General features: G+C 45.8%; 1 protein-coding gene across 1 annotated transcript in view; it reads right to left on the bottom strand.

The window, feature by feature from the left end:
• ITGA11 (integrin subunit alpha 11) overlaps positions 1 to 18,997 on the bottom strand; it is a 201,955-nt gene that overhangs the window by 76,407 nt on the left and 106,551 nt on the right. Inside the window, exons 11-15 of the mRNA XM_063925538.1 lie at positions 18,498 to 18,642; positions 2,490 to 2,638; positions 1,989 to 2,129; positions 1,299 to 1,502; positions 293 to 423 (exon numbers count right to left, since the gene is read on the bottom strand). Coding sequence (XP_063781608.1) covers positions 293 to 423; positions 1,299 to 1,502; positions 1,989 to 2,129; positions 2,490 to 2,638; positions 18,498 to 18,642 — 770 coding nt within the window. The remainder of the gene's footprint in view (positions 1 to 292; positions 424 to 1,298; positions 1,503 to 1,988; positions 2,130 to 2,489; positions 2,639 to 18,497; positions 18,643 to 18,997) is intronic.

The following is an 18,997-nucleotide window of genomic DNA, read 5'->3' as shown; positions in this document are numbered from 1 at the left end:
TGCTGTTGGGCTCCCAGAAGAAAATGAGCACCCAAAAGAAGAGGGCCCACCTTGGATAAGCCGCTGTAGAGCTGTAGCTCTCTGTCTTCTCATGTAATAATAATTGGTACTATGAACGTAAGCAACTGTAAGTGGTGTGATGTCGGAGGCAGTGGGTGCGACTGGGTGGGAATTACAATTAGTAATTTTACAGAGAAAGGAGGAAATAGTCTTTAGAGCACTTTATGTCTTTAGGAACAGATTAAGCAGAATTAGCATTAGCACATCTATCTGTACAGTATCATCCACCCACCAAAGCACAACAGCATTTCCCATGGAACCCACTGCCAGGTCCACCAGGCCATCCTCATTCATATCCATCTCCCCATGAATACTGCACCCAAAATACACCAGCTGGGGAGACAGGTCGGTGGCAGCAATACGCTGAAAGGGAGAAAATCAAGAACATGAGGCAACATCCTATAACACACAGCAAGGAACATATCTCATCATACAAATATAGCATAGTAATATGGGGAGGGCAACAAATACCGCTCTGTCAGTTCAGGGAAGTCATTTGGTTTTAAGCACAACCACCGAGCTCAGGTATCTAGTATCAGTATTTTGCCATTACACATATAAATCCCCCCATCCCAGTGTCCCACTTTGGACTTCCCCACCATCTATCCTGTGGGCCACAGTGTCCTGTGGAGGGGTGGGGACTGGGGAAACATCACACAGTGCAGGGAGAGCACAGGGGTGTGTGTGTGTGTGTGTGTGTGTGTGTGTGTGGGGGGGGGGGGGGGGGGGGGTAGGCTTAGGGTTAGGCACTAGGGGGGTAATTAGCCCTAGCCGCCACCCACTGAAATTTAGCCCTAGCCGCCACCAGAGGAGGGTTAGGGTAGGGGGTGGGGTTAGATTACTTACCCCCCAAAGCTGTTGGGATTCTCAGTTTCTGTATGCCGGTGTCGGTCATGTGACCATCGGCATCCCAAACGCTGGGATAATGTATTACACCAGTTTGCACAATTCATAATCAATGCAAGTTTCTTTGTTGCGGTTGGATACAACAGTAAAGTATTCTGGATATTACACTATCCAATAGCTCAGAGGAGCAGTGTGGTTGGGGATAGCTAAGAGAAATGGAAATGACCGACACTGGCTGGTAGATATAAAGAAGACACAGAAATATAAAGCAATGCAAATTGTAGGCGGGAATGTAAAATCATTCACTTAAATTGTCTGTTAGTAGAAATCCCATTGAAAGCTGCACAGTATCCACACGCTGTTTTCAGTAGTATTATAGTTGTGGTTCTTACCTGTTTGTACCTTTTCAAAATGTTCTTTTTAAACCCATGGAAGATATAGATTGCACCTTTGTGTCCATCTTCTAGAGGAGCTCCAATCACCACGTCGTTGAAAGAGTCCTGATTAAGATCTGGCACTGCCGCTATGGCATATCCAAATCGGGAGTCCTGCGAGCTGTCCCAGTCTTGGAGCACCCCATCTGGAAAGAACCGCTTCTGTAATAACAACCGAGGTAATCTCAGGATTTGATATGAAAGATACAAACATATCACTTTCCATGCAAAAATGCAATTACAACACAGAATGGGGGCTCATTATGCAAGGGCGACTTTTCTGTACAACCTACCTGCTGATTCTCATACATACTGTTTTATATGACTGTTGTCATTACATGTGTTCATTATTCTTTTACTGTAGCATGTGCTTTATAGTTTATGCCGTTCTTATTTAAATATGAGTCCATAAGTGTTAATTGCTACTAGTTATGGTACCTATAACTATATATTGCAAAATGAGCCTGCAATAAAAGGTAAGTCTGCTTCACCATAGTATGGAGAGTAATGCACTTATACAGAAACATCTACCATAGGAGAACACTATACTCCCATCTGTGTAATGCTGCAGACCGGGCAGGCCCAGACTCCGTTATTAGTAGACCTGTATGTGTAGTGTGTGTCAGCACTGGTGAGCGGGATACTTACTTCTCTCATCACATACACAGAGACTCTGCCGCGCTCCCTGACATCACTGAAGAACATTGGCGCTCCAACCAAGAGGACATCCGTTACCCCGTCACCATCTACATCTACAGAGTCAATTTCACTGCCAAAGTATGATCCGATCTAGCAGAGAGGAAAGAAGCATGATGGCAACATTATATTAGCCTTGGAGGATATTTATGGAAAAGTTGTAAATACAACAAGTAATGTTGCCAATAGCAACAAATGACAAGTTTGATTTCATTTTCTAAACGGTAGGAGGAAAAATGTCATGGACAATACCACAAATTTTCTTTTAGACATTATAATAAATATCCCCCAAGTAGTAATTTTTCCGTAGCATAGTTAGGTAGTATTTAATTCACCAATTTCACATCCATAGTAAATAAGTCACTAATTATGCCAGTGTCACATCATCCTCTCTATCAGTATGGTAACTGACCCACTGCATCACTCAAGTCCCCTACAATGACATGTGATTACCTGTTGTCCTCGAAGAGACTGGTGGATAATGAGATTGTCCATTCCCTGCATGCTGAAGATGATCACTTTTCCTGTGTGGTTGAACCTTGGAGCCCCTGCCACATACAGCCTGACACGCTGTGGGGTTATCACAGAGGTGACAGTGTAGCCTGCGCAGAGACAGAAGGAGAGCTGTGACCTAGGAGCAGATGTACTAGACCTCGGAGATTGATAAAGAAGAGAGAGATAAACGATCAACCAATCAGCTCCTAACTTGTCAGTTTTCAATCACAGCCTGAAACATGGCAGTTAGGAGCTGATTGACTGGTACTTTATCTCTCTCCACTATATCACTCTGGTCATCTCTGGTAGAATATCATACCTCCCAACTTTTCTCTTCTCCAAAGAGGGACACACGCGCTGCGAAGCCACGCGCGCTCCCGAAAAGGGACGTGACTTCGGGAAAAGGGGTGTGGCTTTGTGGTGATGCTGCAATTGTAAGCCACGCCCCTTGTCCGTCACTGAAGAGGGCATGCCCAGCACTCTGTGAGCTGCTGGCATGCCCTCTCTCCCTCTGTCACTCGTGAATAGACGCTGTAGCAGTGATAAGAGTCTCCCAACTGCCCCCCCATCGCGGGACACTGCGGCCCGCAGGTGGGACAGTCCCAAAAAAACGGGACTGTCCTGCAAAAATTGGGACAGTTGGGAGGTATGGAATATTACAACAGCAAATGTGTCCAGTGGAAAAACATGGCTGTGTAACAAATCCCTAAATGTTATTATAAGAAATGACTGAGAATAAAAGTAGATTTACTTAATAATATAGTATTAGCATGGTATGTGCACAAATGTGCTGCCTGTAACCCTTTGTAAGCAATAATAGTGCATTTGTCTTACTTCAATAAGAAAATTAAATCTAATGTATAAAAGGTTGCTCATGCGCCATTCAATGTTAGTGCCTCTGTGACCACATAGGAATCACAGATTGCTGATATAATAACATGATGGAAAACTGGCATAGTCACCTGACAACATAAAACTAGCAGTAGGAGCTGCAGGCACACTATGGGGGTGCAGTGGTGAATTTGTCACTAAGCATGTGAGGCATGTGCCTAGGGGCGGCACTTGGATGATTATGTTGGTACTGTCAGCCCAAAAAGGACATGCACATACTGCTCCTGTAAACTGCCCTACTTAGTAAATATGTATACATAATTAAAAGTAACAAAATATCATAGTTAGTGGCTTTTTTTTAATTCTATTTGGCTATCATCAAATAAATGCTTATACCTAATCAATAAAAATAATAAAATTAGGTGGGGAAGGGGGCGGCGTTACTGATGTGCCCATGGGCGCCCTTACCGATAATCCACCCCTGGGGAGATGTATCCAACCTTAGAGAGAGGTAAAGTGGAAATAGATAAAGTACCAACCAGGCAGCTCCAGACTGTCATTTTACAGGCGGTGACAGCTAGGAGCTGATTGGTTGGTACTTTGTCTCTCTCCACTTTATCTCTCTCCAAGCCTTGATACATCTCCCCCTATAGAACACACAGTTTGCATGAGTGAAGATGTTTGCATAATAGACAGGGTGACATGGTCAGTCTCTGTGTTTTGTTCCTTTACTGTCGCTAACCGTGGTCCTGATAAACAGCACAGTCACAACCGTTAATGCCCAAAGGGTTAACACTGAAAGGTGAGAAAAACTTTGGGATAGGATACAGAAGCAGGCTGAGGATTTCTATGCATATCTTGGCCCCGGACTGTTGGCTCACTGCCTTTCATAACATTATTGTACAAGCTGGGAGTATAGAGGTAAGACAATCCCTAATGCAGGAGAGCAGCTCTCAGCAATCACACATTCCCCCTGCAGCCATCGCTGGGTCTGTGGTATGGTGAGCAATTCCAGGCAGGGGGCCAGGCCTCTTTTCCACAGGACCTAAAGCAATAAGATCCAGCCTGGACATTGCGGATATAAAACACTTATTTTCTCCCCACAATTTTCCAAGCCATATTCCAAGACATAGATCAGAATTCATAGCTGGGCATTAACCCGCAAGATGCCCATGATCCAGTATTGCGATTATACATTATGCGCTAATCATATATTACTATTAATCACCTGTAGCAAATAATATGTATTGTATATGTAAATTATATAGGTAAGGGGGTAGGTACATGGTTCTTTGAGGAAGTTAAACAATCCTGTTAACTTTCAGTATTCTTGCCATATAGGAAAGGCATTCCCAGTCACTATACACTGTGCCTATTACAGATGCATTAGGGAGCAGTTAATATATCAGTGGAAAAGATGTTATGGGCCAATAATGGCATTAAGTAGAGACATAATCTGGCTGGGAAAAATGAAAGATGAATTTTCTATGTTAGTGGGAATTGCTGTGAGGGATTAAGGTTTGTAAACTCCATTATGCGCATATTCTGCTTGCCAAGATTGGTTCCATTTAATATTATAGAGTAAGTCTTCTTGGTTTCCGATTGTATAAGCAGACAGGTTTGTCAGGTGTTGCCAATCTCTAGCTCATTATCTTTTACAGTCAAATCTCACTGCTGGGCCTCATTAACTAAGCACAGAATGGGCGAGGAGCAAAATCCTCCTTTGTGGCACAGGGTACCTAGAGTCTGACAAGTGTGCCTAGATGTCCACAGAAGCATGTCATATTATGAAAGTTTTATGAAGCTGATGGGAGCAGCTGAGTGGCGCTATAAGTTACATAGAGCACTGCCTGATCAACAGCACATCAAGACCTGGATGTTTTCCATCCACCGTCTACTGATTCATTTATACCATTATATATAAGTATCCTATACACCCTGTTTCCTATACACGGAGATCACAGGTATGCCGCTAGAAGGCTTTTATTTATGCTGGGCATTGGACTTTGGGTGGTATGGGCCTGTAGTACTGGTGGCCATCACAAAACACGTAATTTAAATGATGCTGCTATACTGGGCAGCAGCTGTGTATGGTCGGCATGAGGGTGTGAGGTTAGACACAGGCCTGTGTATGATGAGCACGGGTCTAGGGTTGTAATGAGGTTACTTATGCTGGATATGGGGCTGTGTGTGACATGACACTGGTGTGTAAAACTATAATGTTAAGCAGAGGACTTTGGGAATGGGAATGTAATGATATGAGGCTGTTTCTGCTGGGCAGTGTGCCCAGGGCATAGGACACTACATGGTGAGAATGAGGCTACATATGGTGGGTTGCACATGGGATACGTGAGACAGTATTTATATTTCTTCTATGCCACAAGGTAATGATTCATTTGTGACACATGGTAATGATTCATGTGTGACATACTGTACCACACATGGACATTTCCCAATCTGCAAGCCAGGCTATCTGACCTCCATGTAGGGCCAAAATGCTGCAAAGTGTAAATGTGTACAGGACTGCCGCTTCTGCCGCCTGTCAGTAACCGGTCAGGCGATACACACTTGGTAGACCCCTCCACTGCAATACATTACTGGCCTCTAAAGAGCTTTTTCTTATTCTTTTCTTTTTTTCAAACACATTTTATTGAGGGGTCACAGAAATATAACAGTAGACAAGTCATACCAAGAACATTGGTCAGTTAGGTTACAGAAATAGCTGCAATGAATTATAACATCAACAAGTTGGATCCAATTTTGGAAATTTAAAGTAGCAAGAAGGATCTCTATCGGCAACGATGTGGCAATCCGTCAAAGAGAGCTGTTAACAGAGAATGGAAGAAAGAAGAACAGTCGGAGAGAGAAAAGAGAAAAGCAAGGAGAAGGAGGAGAGAAAACAAGTTAAGTTGAAGGAACAGGAAAAGGAGATAGAGACAGAGGGGTGGCCTCCAGACTCAAGAATTTAGAGAGGCCTCAATGTTAGGTTATCAGGTTACAAATGGGGAGGAAGCCTGTTGGGAGGTTAGCAAGGGAGACCAAACGTTATCAAATTGTTAAGTGGAATTACGAATAACAGCAGTCATACAGTATATTACATTTTGTATACATACCAGGTTTGGGAGAGTATCACCTGCATAGGGGAGGAGGTTAGGCTTTTTCAGTCCACTGCTATTTGGTACATCATAGCAGAAACTATATGCCAAAACAATTTTGGTGTCGATTAAGGTTAGGGAGAGTCAAGGGGAGCAGAAAATACTGGGGGTCAGGAGAAATAGAGGTCTCAAATAGGTGCTAAAATGTAAAAAAATTTCGGGGAGGACCACCAGAAAAAAGAGCCTCTATCAGCACACCCCCTCCACCACCTACCCGAGGCATCAGGGAACATGGTGTGTAAAAGAGAAGGGACATAGTGCCAGCGGTAGAGCAATTTATAAATATTTTCCTTGATTTTAACACAAATGGAACTAGAAGTAGCATTATCCCAGATGTCAACCCAATCATTATTGTCTATAGTATCTCCCAGATCTTTTTCCCATGCCAGTTCGTAAGGAGCTCGGGCCGGGGTAGAGTCATTGTTTAGCAAGGCATAGATGTCGGAGATTAAGCCCTTAGTATTGGAACGTTTCCAGCTTATATATTCAAAAGAAGATAGTTTTCTATTAAGGAGAGTGGAAGTGTCTAGTTTGCAGATAGTGAAAGAAATCCGTGGTTGGAATTACTGTTACATCACGAATATCTGCGAACTGAGGAAAGGCATCATCATAAGAAATGTCATTAATATAGAATATGTTGACCAAGCGCCAGGAAGTAAAGCAGGCTCTACATATACCAGGGGGGAAGGCTGGATTATGAAATAATGGAATCAGGGGAGACGGATGTGGGGCAAAGCAAACCGGGCCAAATCAAGACCTGGATGTTTTCTATCTACCTTCTTCCACCTTATTATTAATTTATACCATTATATATAAGTATCCTATACACACTGTTTCCTATACACGTAGATCACAGGTATGCCACTAGAAGGCTTTCATTTATGGCCAAGTCCCACGTAGCTAGCGAGCGATACACTACAGGGTGAGAAAGGACCGATCAAAGGCGCTTACTCCTATGAAGCCACAGCAGAGAGGACAACGTGGCCAGACCCACCTCCTCAGTCTCGATCCTCACCCAGACCTTCCCCTCTCCACCCTCATTACACCATTACACGCATTGAGAGAGCTGCGCAGCATAGAAGTGTTTTCTAAAGTCTGGGATATCCAGTCCACCCCCTCTGGAGGGATGCTAGAGCAGTTTAAGTCTAATACGAGGGCGTTTACGATTCCACATAAAGTAAAAAGTTTGACGTTGCAAGGTTTTAAAACATAGGGAGGGATATATATCGGGAGAGTTTGAAACAGATAGAAAAGTCGAGGGAGCACACTTATCTTGACAGAATTTATTCTGCCTATCCAAGAGATGTAGTAGTTGGACCATTCCAATAAATCATCTCTGATATTTTCTAATAAGCGAGTATAATTTGCCTGGAACAGTTGGTGGTGATAGTGAGTCAAGTAAATACAAAGGTATTTGATTTTTTTTTATGCCAGTTGCAGGGCAGCATCATTTCCAAATCATGCTTAAGCGCTGCTGGGATATGAAAATCAAGAACCTCCATTTTTTCAACATTAAGTTTATAACTGCAGTACTGACAATACGAACGGATCTCGGATAAAAGAGATGGAAGGGGTTGGGCTGGATCTGTAAAGGAAATCAGAACATCATCAGCGTATAATGACATTTTGTGCTCGGATAAGCCCGTCTAAAGTCCTTTTTACTATATGAAAAAGTTTCACTAATTGAGGCAGCTGGAAGGCCCCTTTGGGATCGGCCACCTATATCACCTAGCAGGTAATCCACCTCTGCAAACAGGTATTGGGAAGTGACGGCCCTCTCCCATTTTGGGGCATGACTATTAATTCAGATCATGTACCCAGCTCTCTGCACTTCAGGGTCGTGGACGTCAACTAATAATAACTAGAGATGAGCGCCTGAAATTTTTCGGGTTTTGTGTTTTGGTTTTGGGTTCGGTTCCGCGGCCGTGTTTTGGGTTCGAACGCGTTTTGGCAAAACCTCACCGAATTATTTTTGTCGGATTCGGGTGTGTTTTGGATTCGGGTGTTTTTTTCCAAAAACACTAAAAAACAGCTTAAATCATAGAATTTGGGGGTCATTTTGATCCCAAAGTATTATTAACCTCAAAAACCATAATTTACACTCATTTTCAGTCTATTCTGAATACCTCACACCTCACAATATTATTTTTAGTCCTAAAATTTGCACCGAGGTCGCTGTGTGAGTAAGATAAGCGACCCTAGTGGCCGACACAAACACCGGGCCCATCTAGGAGTGGCACTGCAGTGTCACGCAGGATGTCCCTTCCAAAAAACCCTCCCCAAACAGCACATGACGCAAAGAAAAAAAGAGGCGCAATGAGGTAGCTGCGTGAGTAAGATTAGCGACCCTAGTGGCCGACACAAACACCGGGCCCATCTAGGAGTGGCACTGCAGTGTCACGCAGGATGGCCCTTCCAAAAAACCCTCCCCAAACAGCACATGACGCAAAGAAAAAAAGAGGCGCAATGAGGTAGCTGACTGTGTGAGTAAGATTAGCGACCCTAGTGGCCGACACAAACACCGGGCCCATCTAGGAGTGGCACTGCAGTATGTATGTATAAAGAAAGAAAAAAAAACCACGGTTAGGTGGTATATACAATTATGGACGGGCTGCCGAGTGCCGACACAGAGGTAGCCACAGCCGTGAACTACCGCACTGTACTGTGTCTGCTGCTAATATATAGACTGGTTGATAAAGAGATAGTATACTCGTAACTAGTATGTATGTATAAAGAAAGAAAAAAAAACCACGGTTAGGTCACTGGTATATACAATTATGGACGGGCTGCCGAGTGCCGACACAGAGGTAGCCACAGCCGTGAACTACCGCACTGTACACTGGTTGATAAAGAGATAGTAGTATACTCGTAACAACTAGTATGACGACGGTATAAAGAATGAAAAAAAAACCACGGTTAGGTGGTATATAATACAATTATGGTTGGACGGACTGCCTGCCGAGTGCCGACACAGAGGTAGCCACAGCCGTGAACTACCGCACTGTACACTGGTTGATAAAGAGATAGTAGTATACTCGTAACAACTAGTATGACGACGGTATAAAGAATGAAAAAAAAACCACGGTTAGGTGGTATATAATACAATTATGGTTGGACGGACTGCCTGCCGAGTGCCGACACAGAGGTAGCCACAGCCGTGAACTACCGCACTGTACACTGGTTGATAAAGAGATAGTAGTATACTCGTAACAACTAGTATGACGACGGTATAAAGAACGAAAAAAAAACCACGGTTAGGTGGTATATATTATAATACAATTATGGATGGACGGACTGCCTGCCGAGTTCCGACACAGAGGTAGCCACAGCCGTGAACTACCGCACTGTACACTGGTTGATAAAGAGATAGTAGTATACTCGTAACAACTAGTATGACGACGGTATAAAGAACGAAAAAAAAACCACGGTTAGGTGGTATATATTATAATACAATTATGGATGGACGGACTGCCTGCCGAGTTCCGACACAGAGGTAGCCACAGCCGTGAACTACCGCACTGTACACTGGTTGATAAAGAGATAGTAGTATACTCGTAACAACTAGTATGACTGACTATGACGGTATAAAGAATGAAAAAAAAACCACGGTTAGGTGGTATATATTATAATAATACAATTATGGATGGACGGACTGCCTGCCGAGTTCCGACACAGAGGTAGCCACAGCCGTGAACTACCGCACTGTACACTGGTTGATAAAGAGATAGTAGTATACTCGTAACAACTAGTATGACTGACTATGACGGTATAAAGAATGAAAAAAAAACCACGGTTAGGTGGTATATATTATAATACAATTATGGATGGACGGACTGCCTGCCGACTGCCGACACAGAGGTAGCCACAGCCGTGAACTACCGCACTGTACACTGGTTGATAAAGAGATAGTAGTATACTCGTAACAACTAGTATGACACTATGACGGTATAAAGAATGAAAAAAAAACCACGGTTAGGTGGTATATATTATAATACAATTATGGATGGACGGACTGCCTGCCGACTGCCGACACAGAGGTAGCCACAGCCGTGAACTACCGCACTGTACACTGGTTGATAAAGAGATAGTAGTATACTCGTAACAACTAGTATGACTGACTATGACGGTATAAAGAATGAAAAAAAAACCACGGTTAGGTGGTATATATTATAATAATACAATTATGGATGGACGGACTGCCTGCCGAGTTCCGACACAGAGGTAGCCACAGCCGTGAACTACCGCACTGTACACTGGTTGATAAAGAGATAGTAGTATACTCGTAACAACTAGTATGACTATGACGACGGTATAAAGAAAGAAAAAAAAATACCACGGTTAGGTGGTATATAATTATACAATTATGGATGGACGGACTGCCTGCCGAGTGCCGACTGCCGACACAGAGGTAGCCACAGCCGTGAACTACCGCACTGTACTGTGTCTGCTGCTAATATAGACTGGTTGATAAAGAGATAGTATACAACAATATACTACTATACTGGTGGTCAGGCACTGGTCACCACTAGTCACACTGGCAGTGGCACTCCTGCAGCAAAAGTGTGCACTGTTTAATTTTAAATTAATATAATATTATGTACTCCTGGCTCCTGCTATAACAACCTGCAGTGCTCCCCAGTCTCCCCCACAATTATTATAAGCTTTTATACATTGATGTGCAGCACACTGGGCTGAGCTGAGTGCACACAGACTGAGTCACACTGTGTGACTGCTGTGTATCGTTTTTTTCAGGCAGAGAACGGATATAGCAGAGAACGGATATATTAAATAAAAGTTAACTTAACAACAACTGCACTGGTCACTGTGGTAAACTCTGTCTGCACAATCTCTCTCTCTCTCTCTCTCTTCTAATCTATTCTAATGGAGAGGACGCCAGCCACGTCCTCTCCCTATCAATCTCAATGCACGTGTGAAAATGGCGGCGACGCGCGGCTCCTTATATAGAATCCGAGTCTCGCGAGAATCCGACAGCGTCATGATGACGTTCGGGCGCGCTCGGGTTAACCGAGCAAGGCGGGAAGATCCGAGTCGCTCGGACCCGTGAAAAAAAAAGTGAAGTTCGTGCGGGTTCGGATTCAAAGAAACCGAACCCGCTCATCTCTAATAATAACATTGCGATGCTGTCACAGTAGAGCATCCTGTCAGTGCCCAGCAGTTAGTAATCCAAGACAGGCAGTGTCAGGAAATCAACACAGCGAGCTTGCTTCCTCTCTGCTCCCACTGGTGGCGTCTCGGTTCCAGGCCACAGCCTGCCTCTGCCCTCTGCATTAGACTTACAGTACACCCATGCCATACTTGCCGACTTTATGGCTGCTCGCTCCAGGAGGGAGCAGCCAGGTCGGCTCAGCAGGGGGGCAGGCAGTGACGTGAAGTGAAGAGGGGGGCGGCCCAGAGGCGGAATGGGGCGTGGCGGAGGCAGAATGGGGTGTGGCTGCAGGATCGCATCATGTAAACCACGCCCCCTGCTGTGTAATGCCGCTATTACCAGCATTATACAGCAGGGGGCGTTGCTATGATGACGTGATTCAACAAGAATTGTGTCATCGCCTGTCCAGACTGCCCACTTTTCTCGCTAAGTGGGCGACCGCGCAGGGGGGGCCCCTGAAATCGGGAGACTTGCCTGCTATTCCGGGCGGCCGGGAGGGTTACCCGATTTTCAGGAGCCTCCTGGCCATTCTGGGAGAGTAGGCAAGTATGACCCATGCTGACTTCTGCAGTCCTGTCATACAGTGCTCCCGTGCCTCTGCATATTCTCTGACCACCGCAATCTTGGCTATCATTGTACTATTCTGTACAAGAAAAGAAAGCCAACCAAAGGGCAAGGAGACTGGGGCTCTGATTACGTATAAGCACTGGCCATAACAGGAGGCTCTGCCTCTGGCATATAAATGGGTATAATGAATGGGCTCTGATCATGGCATGTAAAGGGACATGAAGGTCTCTGCCTCTGGCACATATAGAGACATGATGAAGGGGCTCTGATGCTATATAAAGGGGCATGAAGGGCTCCGTCATATGTAGGGTGTTCCGATGGCATATAATGATAATAATAATAATAATAATAATAATAATAACAATAATAATAATAATAGTAATAACAATAATAATAATAATAATAATAATAATAATAATAAATAAGAATTTACTTACCGATAATTCTATTTCTCGTAGTCCGTAGTGGATGCTGGGGACTCCGTAAGGACCATGGGGAATAGCGGCTCCGCAGGAGACTGGGCACAAAAGTAAAGCTTTAGAACTACCTGGTGTGCACTGGCTCCTCCCCCTATGACCCTCCTCCAAGCCTCAGTTAGGATACTGTGCCCGGACGAGCGTACACAATAAGGAAGGATTTTGAATCCCGGGTAAGACTCATACCAGCCACACCAATCACACCGTACAACTCGTGATCTAAACCCAGTTAACAGCATGATAACAGAGGAGCCTCTAGAAAAGATGGCTCACTACAGCAATAACCCGATTTTTTGGTAACAATAACTATGTACCAGTATTGCAGACAATCCGCACTTGGGATGGGCGCCCAGCATCCACTACGGACTACGAGAAATAGAATTATCGGTAAGTAAATTCTTATTTTCTCTAACGTCCTAAGTGGATGCTGGGGACTCCGTAAGGACCATGGGGATTATACCAAAGCTCCCAAACGGGCGGGAGAGTGCGGATGACTCTGCAGCACCAAATGAGAGAACTCCAGGTCCTCCTCAGCCAGGGTATCAATTTTGTAGAATTTTACAAACGTATTTGCTCCTGACCAAGTAGCTGCTCGGCAAAGTTGTAAAGCCGAGACCCCTCGGGCAGCCGCCCAAGATGAGCCCATCTTCCTTGTGGAGTGGGCATTTACAGATTTTTGGCTGTGGCAGGCCTGCCACAGAATGTGCAAGCTGAATTGTACTACAAATCCAACGAGCAATAGTCTGCTTAGAAGCAGGAGCACCCAGCTTGTTGGGTGCATACAGGATAAACAGCGAGTCAGATTTTCTGACTCCAGCCGTCCTGGAAACATATATTTTCAGGGCCCTGACAACGTCTAGCAACTTGGAGTCCTCCAAGTCCCTAGTAGCCGCAGGCACCACAATAGGTTGGTTCAGGTGAAACGCTGAAACCACCTTAGGGAGAAACTGAGGACGAGTCCTCAATTCCGCCCTGTCCGAATGGAAAATCAGATAAGGGCTTTTACAGGATAAAGCCGCCAATTCTGACACGCGCCTGGCCCAGGCCAGGGCCAACAGCATGACCACTTTCCATGTGAGATATTTTAACTCCACAGATTTAAGTGGTTCAAACCAATGTGACTTTTGGAACCCAAAAACTACATTGAGATCCCAAGGTGCCACTGGAGGCACAAAAGGAGGCTGTATATGCAGTACCCCTTTTACAACGTCTGAACTTCAGGGACTGAAGCTAGTTCTTTTTGGAAGAAAATTGACAGGGCCGAAATTTGAACCTTAATGGACCCCAATTTCAGGCCCATAGACACTCCTGTTTGCAGGAAATGTAGGAATCGACCCAGTTGAATTTCCTCCGTCGGGCCTTACTGGCCTCGCACCACGCAACATATTTTCGCCAAATGCGGTGATAATGTTTTGCGGTTACATCTTTCCTGGCTTTGATCAGGATAGGGATGACTTCATCCGGAATGCCTTTTTTCCTTCAGGATCCGGCGTTCAACCACCATGCCGTCAAACGCAGCCGCGGTAAGTCTTGGAACAGACAGGGTCCTTGCTGGAGCAGGTCCCTTCTTAGAGGTAGAGGCCACGGATCCTCCGTGAGCATCTCTTGAAGTTCCGGTTACCAAGTCCTTCTTGGCCAATCCGGAGCCACGAATATAGTGCTTACTCCTCTCCATCTTATCAATCTCAGTACCTTGGGTATGAGAGGCAGATGAGGGAACACATACACTGACTGGTACACCCACGGTGTTACCAGAGCGTCTACAGCTATTGCCTGAGGGTCCCTGGACCTGGCGCAATACCTGTCGAGTTTTTCCCAACGGTTTATAATCATGTGGAAGACTTCTGGGTGAAGTCCCCACTCTCCCGGGTGGAGGTCGTGTCTGCTGAGGAAGTCTGCTTCCCAGTTGTCCACTCCCGGAATTGCTGACAGTGCTATCACATGATTTTCCGCCCAGCGAAGAATCCTTGCAGCTTCTGCCATTGCCCTCCTGCTTCTTGTGCCACCCTGTCTGTTTACGTGGGTGACTGCCGTGATGTTGTCCGACTGGATCAACACCGGCTGACCTTGAAGCAGAGGTCTTGCTAAGCTTAGAGCATTGTAAATGGCCCTTAGCTTCAGGATATTTATGTGAAGTGATGTCTCCAGGCTTGACCATAAGCCCTGGAAATTCCTTCCCTGTGTGACTGCTCCCCAGCCTCGCAGGCTGGCATCCGTGGTCACCAGGACCCAGTCCTGAATGCCGAATCTGCGGCCCTCTAGAAGATGAGCACTCTGCAACCAACACAGGAGGGACACCCTTGTTCTTGGTGACAGGGTTATCCGCTGATGCATCTGAAGATGCGACCCAGACCATTTGTCCAGCAGGTCCCACTGGAAAGTTCTTGCGTGGAATCTGCCGAATGGGATTGCTTCGTAGGAAGCCACCATTTTACCCAGAACCTTTGTGCATTGATGCACTGAGACTTGGCTCGGTTTTAGGAGGTTCCTGACTAGCTCGGATAACTCCCTGGCTTTCTTCTCCGGGAGAAACACCTTTTTCTGGACTGTGTCCAGGATCATCCCTAGGAACAGAAGACGAGTCGTCGGAACCAGCTGCGATTTTGGAATATTGAGAATCCAATCGTGCTGCCGCAACACTACCTGAGATAGTGCTACACCGACCTCCAACTGTTCCCTGGATCTTATCCTTATCAGGGAATCGTCCAAGTAAGGGATAACTAAAATTCCCTTCCTTCGAAGGAATATCATCATTTCGGCCATTACCTTGGTAAAGACCCGGGGTGCCGTGGACCATCCATACGGCAGCGTCTGAACTGATAGTGACAGTTCTGTACCATAAACCTGAGGTACCCTTGGTGAGAAGGGTAAATTTGGACATGAAGGTAAGCATCCTTGATGTCCCGAGACATCATGTAGTCCCCTTCTTCCAGGTTCGCAATCACTGCTCTGAGTGACTCAATCTTGAATTTGAACCTCTGTATGTAAGTGTTCAAAGATTTTAGATTTAGAATCGGTCTCACCGAGCCGTCCGGCTTCGGTACCACAACAGTGTGGAATAATACCCCGTTCCCTGTTGCAGGAGGGGTACCTTGATTATCACCTGCTGGGAATACAGCTTGTGAATGGCTTCCAAAACTGTCTCCCTGTCAGAAGGAGACATCGGTAAAGCCGACTTTAGGAAACGGCGAGGGGGAGACGTCTCGAATTCCAATTTGTACCCCTGAGATATCACCTGACGGATCCAGGGGTCTACTTGCGAGTGAGCCCACTGCGCGCTGAAATTCATTGAGACGGGCCCCCCACCGTGCCTGATTCTGCTTGTAAAGCCCCAGCGTCATACTGAGGGCTTGGCAGAGGCGGGAGAGGGTTTCTGTTCCTGGGAACTGGCTGATTTCTGCAGCCTTTTCCCTCTCCCTCTGTCACGGGGCAGAAATGAGGAACCTTTTGCCCGCTTGTCCACGAAAAGACTGCGCCTGATAATACGGCGTCTTCTCATGTTGAGAGGCGACCTGGGGTACAAACGTGGATTTCCCAGCTGTTGCCGTGGCCACCAGGTCTGAAAGACCGACCCCAAATAACTCCTCCCCTTAATAAGGCAATACTTCCAAATGCCGTTTGAAATCCGCATCACCTGACCACTGTCGTGTCCATAACCCTCTACTGGTAGAAATGGACAACGCACTTAGACTTGATGCCAGTCGGCAAATATTCCGCTGTGCATCACGCATATATAGAAATGCATCTTTTAAATGCTCTATAGGCAAAAATATACTGTCCCTATCTAGGGTATCAATATTTTCAGTCAGGGAATCCGACCACGCCAACCCAGCACTGCACATCCAGGCTGAGGCGATTGCTGGTCGCAGTATAACACCAGTATGTGTGTAAATACATTTTAGGATACCCTCCTGCTTTCTATCAGCAGGATCCTTAAGGGCGGCCATCTCAGGAGAGGGTAGAGCCCTTACAAGCGTGTGAGCGCTTTATCCACCCTAGGGGGTGTTTCCCAACGCACCCTAACCTCTGGCGGGAAAGGATATAATGCCAATAAAATTTTAGAAATTATCAGTTGTTATCGGGGGAAACCCACGCATCATCACACACCTCATTTAATTTCTCAGATTCAGGAAAACTACAGGTAGTTTTTCCTCACCGAACATAATACCCCTTTTTGGTGGTACTCGTATTATCAGAAATGTGTAAAACATTTTTCATTGCCTCCATCATGTAACGTGTGGCCCTACTGGAAGTCACATTTGTCTCTTCACCGTCGACACTGGAGTCAGTATCCGTGTCGGCGTCTATATCTGCCATCTGAGGTAGCGGGCGCTTTAGAGCCCCTGACGGCCTATGAGACGTCTGGACAGGCACAAGCTGAGTAGCCGGCTGTCTCATGTCAACCACTGTCTTTTATACAGAGCTGACACTGTCACGTAATTCCTTCCAACAGTTCATCCACTCAGGTGTCGACCCCCTAGGGGGTGACATCACTATTACAGGCAATCTGCTCCGTCATTTTTCTCCTCATACATGTCGACACAAACGTACCGACATACAGCACACACACAGGGAATGCTCTGATAGAGGACAGGACCCCACTAGCCCTTTGGGGAGACAGAGGGAGAGTTTGCCAGCACACACCAGAGCGCTATATATATACAGGGATAACCTTATATAAGTGTTTTTCCCCTTATAGCTGCTGTATCTTTAATACTGCGCGTAATTAGTGCCCCCCCTCTCTTTTTTAACCCTTTCTGTAGTGTAGTGACTGCAGGGGAGAGCCAGGGAGCTTCCCTCCAACGGAGCTGTGAGGGAAAATGGCGCCAGTGTGCTGAGGAGATAGGCTCCGCCCCCTTATCGGCGGCCTTATCTCCCGTTTTTCTATGTATTCTGGCAGGGGTTAAATGCATCCATATATGTGATGCATTTTTTGCCATCCAAGGTGTTTTTATTGCGTCTCAGGGCACCCCCCCCCCCAGCGCCCTGCACCCTCAGTGACCGGAGTGTGAAGTGTGCTGAGAGCAATGGCGCACAGCTGCAGTGCTGTGCGCTACCTTGTTGAAGACAGGACGTCTTCTGCCGCCGATTTTCCGGACCTCTTCTGTCTTCTGGCTCTGTAAGGGGGCCGGCGGCGCGGCTCTGGGACCCATCCATGGCTGGGCCTGTGATCGTCCCTCTGGAGCTAATGTCCAGTAGCCTAAGAAGCCCAATCCACTCTGCACGCAGGTGAGTTCGCTTCTTCTCCCCTTAGTCCCTCGATGCAGTGAGCCTGTTGCCAGCAGGTCTCACTGAAAATAAAAAACCTAAAACTAAACTTTTCACTAAGCAGCTCAGGAGAGCCACCTAGTGTGCACCCTTCTCGTTCGGGCACAAAAATCTAACTGAGGCTTGGAGGAGGGTCATAGGGGGAGGAGCCAGTGCACACCAGGTAGTTCTAAAGCTTTACTTTTGTGCCCAGTCTCCTGCGGAGCCGCTATTCCCCATGGTCCTTACGGAGTCCCCAGTATCCACTTAGGACGTTAGAGAAATAATAATAATAATAATATAACTGTATTTATCTAGCACTTTTCTCCAAAAGGACAAAGGGACATTTTGAAGCTCATAAGGTATGTAAAGCAGATAGCATTTAAAGGTGCACGTGGGGGCTCTGATGGAAAACTTGCCCTATTGTATTATAAAGTTTCCCCATTACATGCCATTAACCACTTTGTAGTTAAATGTTCACCATATTTTTATTTGTGGCTTCCTTCCTAGCAGTTCCCATTACCGAGGTAAGCTCCGTGGTTCTTAAGCTCATCAGGAAACTCCTTCAGGTAGGACTCTCTCCGTGGAATCACTTTTCCACTGCTTGTTTCTTTTAAAACGGCTCCATTCCAGTCATATGCTCCAACAGCACCGAGTAATATCCCATCCTACAGAAGGACACCTTAGTTAGCTACAATGCCATAGATAATAACACCTGATGCAAGGTAACATAACAAAGTAATATGCCTACAGTAACTAATACCTTAATATAGGGCCTGAGTCACACACAACGCCGATGTTCATGGAGTTGAGCGATTTTTTCCTACTGCGTGTGCATATAAGTCGCTAAAAATTTGCACAGCGCATGCTTCCCACATGTGTGCACTCATAGAGGCACAACTGCAATTGAGACGTACACTGTCAGAAATGTACTGTAAATGTGCAGTGACAGCGAGGTGGCTGTACAGATGCAGAGATGCTACCAGCTCAGACGCATAATTATCGCTTACACTGGAGGCCACA

This window comes from Pseudophryne corroboree, chromosome 6 (assembly GCF_028390025.1).
Source record: "Pseudophryne corroboree isolate aPseCor3 chromosome 6, aPseCor3.hap2, whole genome shotgun sequence".
Classification (NCBI taxonomy): Eukaryota; Metazoa; Chordata; class Amphibia; order Anura; family Myobatrachidae; genus Pseudophryne; species Pseudophryne corroboree.
Note: the sequence above shows the minus strand (reverse complement) of the source record. Positions and strands in the feature narration are given on the sequence as shown.